Source organism: Haliaeetus leucocephalus, unplaced genomic scaffold, assembly GCF_000737465.1.
Source record: "Haliaeetus leucocephalus isolate CR32 unplaced genomic scaffold, Haliaeetus_leucocephalus-4.0 Scaffold687, whole genome shotgun sequence".
Classification (NCBI taxonomy): Eukaryota; Metazoa; Chordata; class Aves; order Accipitriformes; family Accipitridae; genus Haliaeetus; species Haliaeetus leucocephalus.
The window spans coordinates 929,166-929,903 of record NW_010973123.1 but is presented as its reverse complement, the minus strand read 5'-3'; the positions used below and the strand labels follow the sequence as shown (position 1 = coordinate 929,903).

Sequence of the window (738 nt, the reverse complement as noted above, 5' to 3'; positions counted from 1 at the left end):
CCCGCCCCGCCGCGGAGGGGCAGGCCCCACCCCCGCCGGCCGTGCCCGCCCCTGCTCCCAATCAGGTCGGACCGCTGGCTATAAAGGCCGCGGCGCGGGCGGCTGCGGCTCACAGCTCGGAGCGGCTGGAAACGTGAGCAGCATGTCTGGCAGAGGTAAGGGCGGGAAGGGGCTCGGCAAGGGGGGCGCCAAGCGCCACCGCAAGGTGCTGCGCGACAACATCCAGGGCATCACCAAGCCGGCCATCCGGCGCCTGGCTCGGCGCGGCGGCGTGAAGCGCATCTCGGGGCTCATCTACGAGGAGACGCGCGGCGTGCTGAAGGTCTTCCTGGAGAACGTGATCCGCGACGCCGTCACCTACACCGAGCACGCCAAGAGGAAGACGGTCACGGCCATGGACGTGGTCTACGCCCTCAAGCGCCAGGGACGCACCCTCTACGGCTTCGGCGGCTGAACGCCTCTTCGCTCCCCGACCGACCACCTCGAGAACCCAAAGGCTCTTTTAAGAGCCACCCACTTTTTCGTTTAAAAGAGCCGTGTCGCGTTGTTGCACTTCCCCCAGTTCTTGCTACGTTTCTGCTTCCTTGCTTTCCGTGCCCCCCGTGCTCCTTATCGTAACCCCGCGTCCCCTCGCTTTTTTCTTGCCGACCTGCAGCCGGGCTGGCGAGCCTTGCAGTCCGCCTCTGGGTTTCTCTCTAGCGCCCTGCTGCCGCGTCGTTTCCCTTCCCAGCTCTTCTG

At 66.4% G+C, this 738-nt stretch overlaps 1 protein-coding gene across 1 annotated transcript; it reads left to right on the top strand.

Annotated features, from left to right (window-relative positions):
* Positions 1 to 118: 118 nt before the first annotated feature.
* On the top strand, positions 119 to 608 carry LOC104839546 (histone H4). Its single transcript, XM_010579891.1, has one exon. The coding sequence runs from the start codon at positions 143 to 145 to the stop codon at positions 452 to 454; it is 312 nt and encodes a 103-aa protein (XP_010578193.1). The 5' UTR covers positions 119 to 142; the 3' UTR covers positions 455 to 608.
* The last annotated feature ends 130 nt before the right edge of the window (positions 609 to 738 follow it).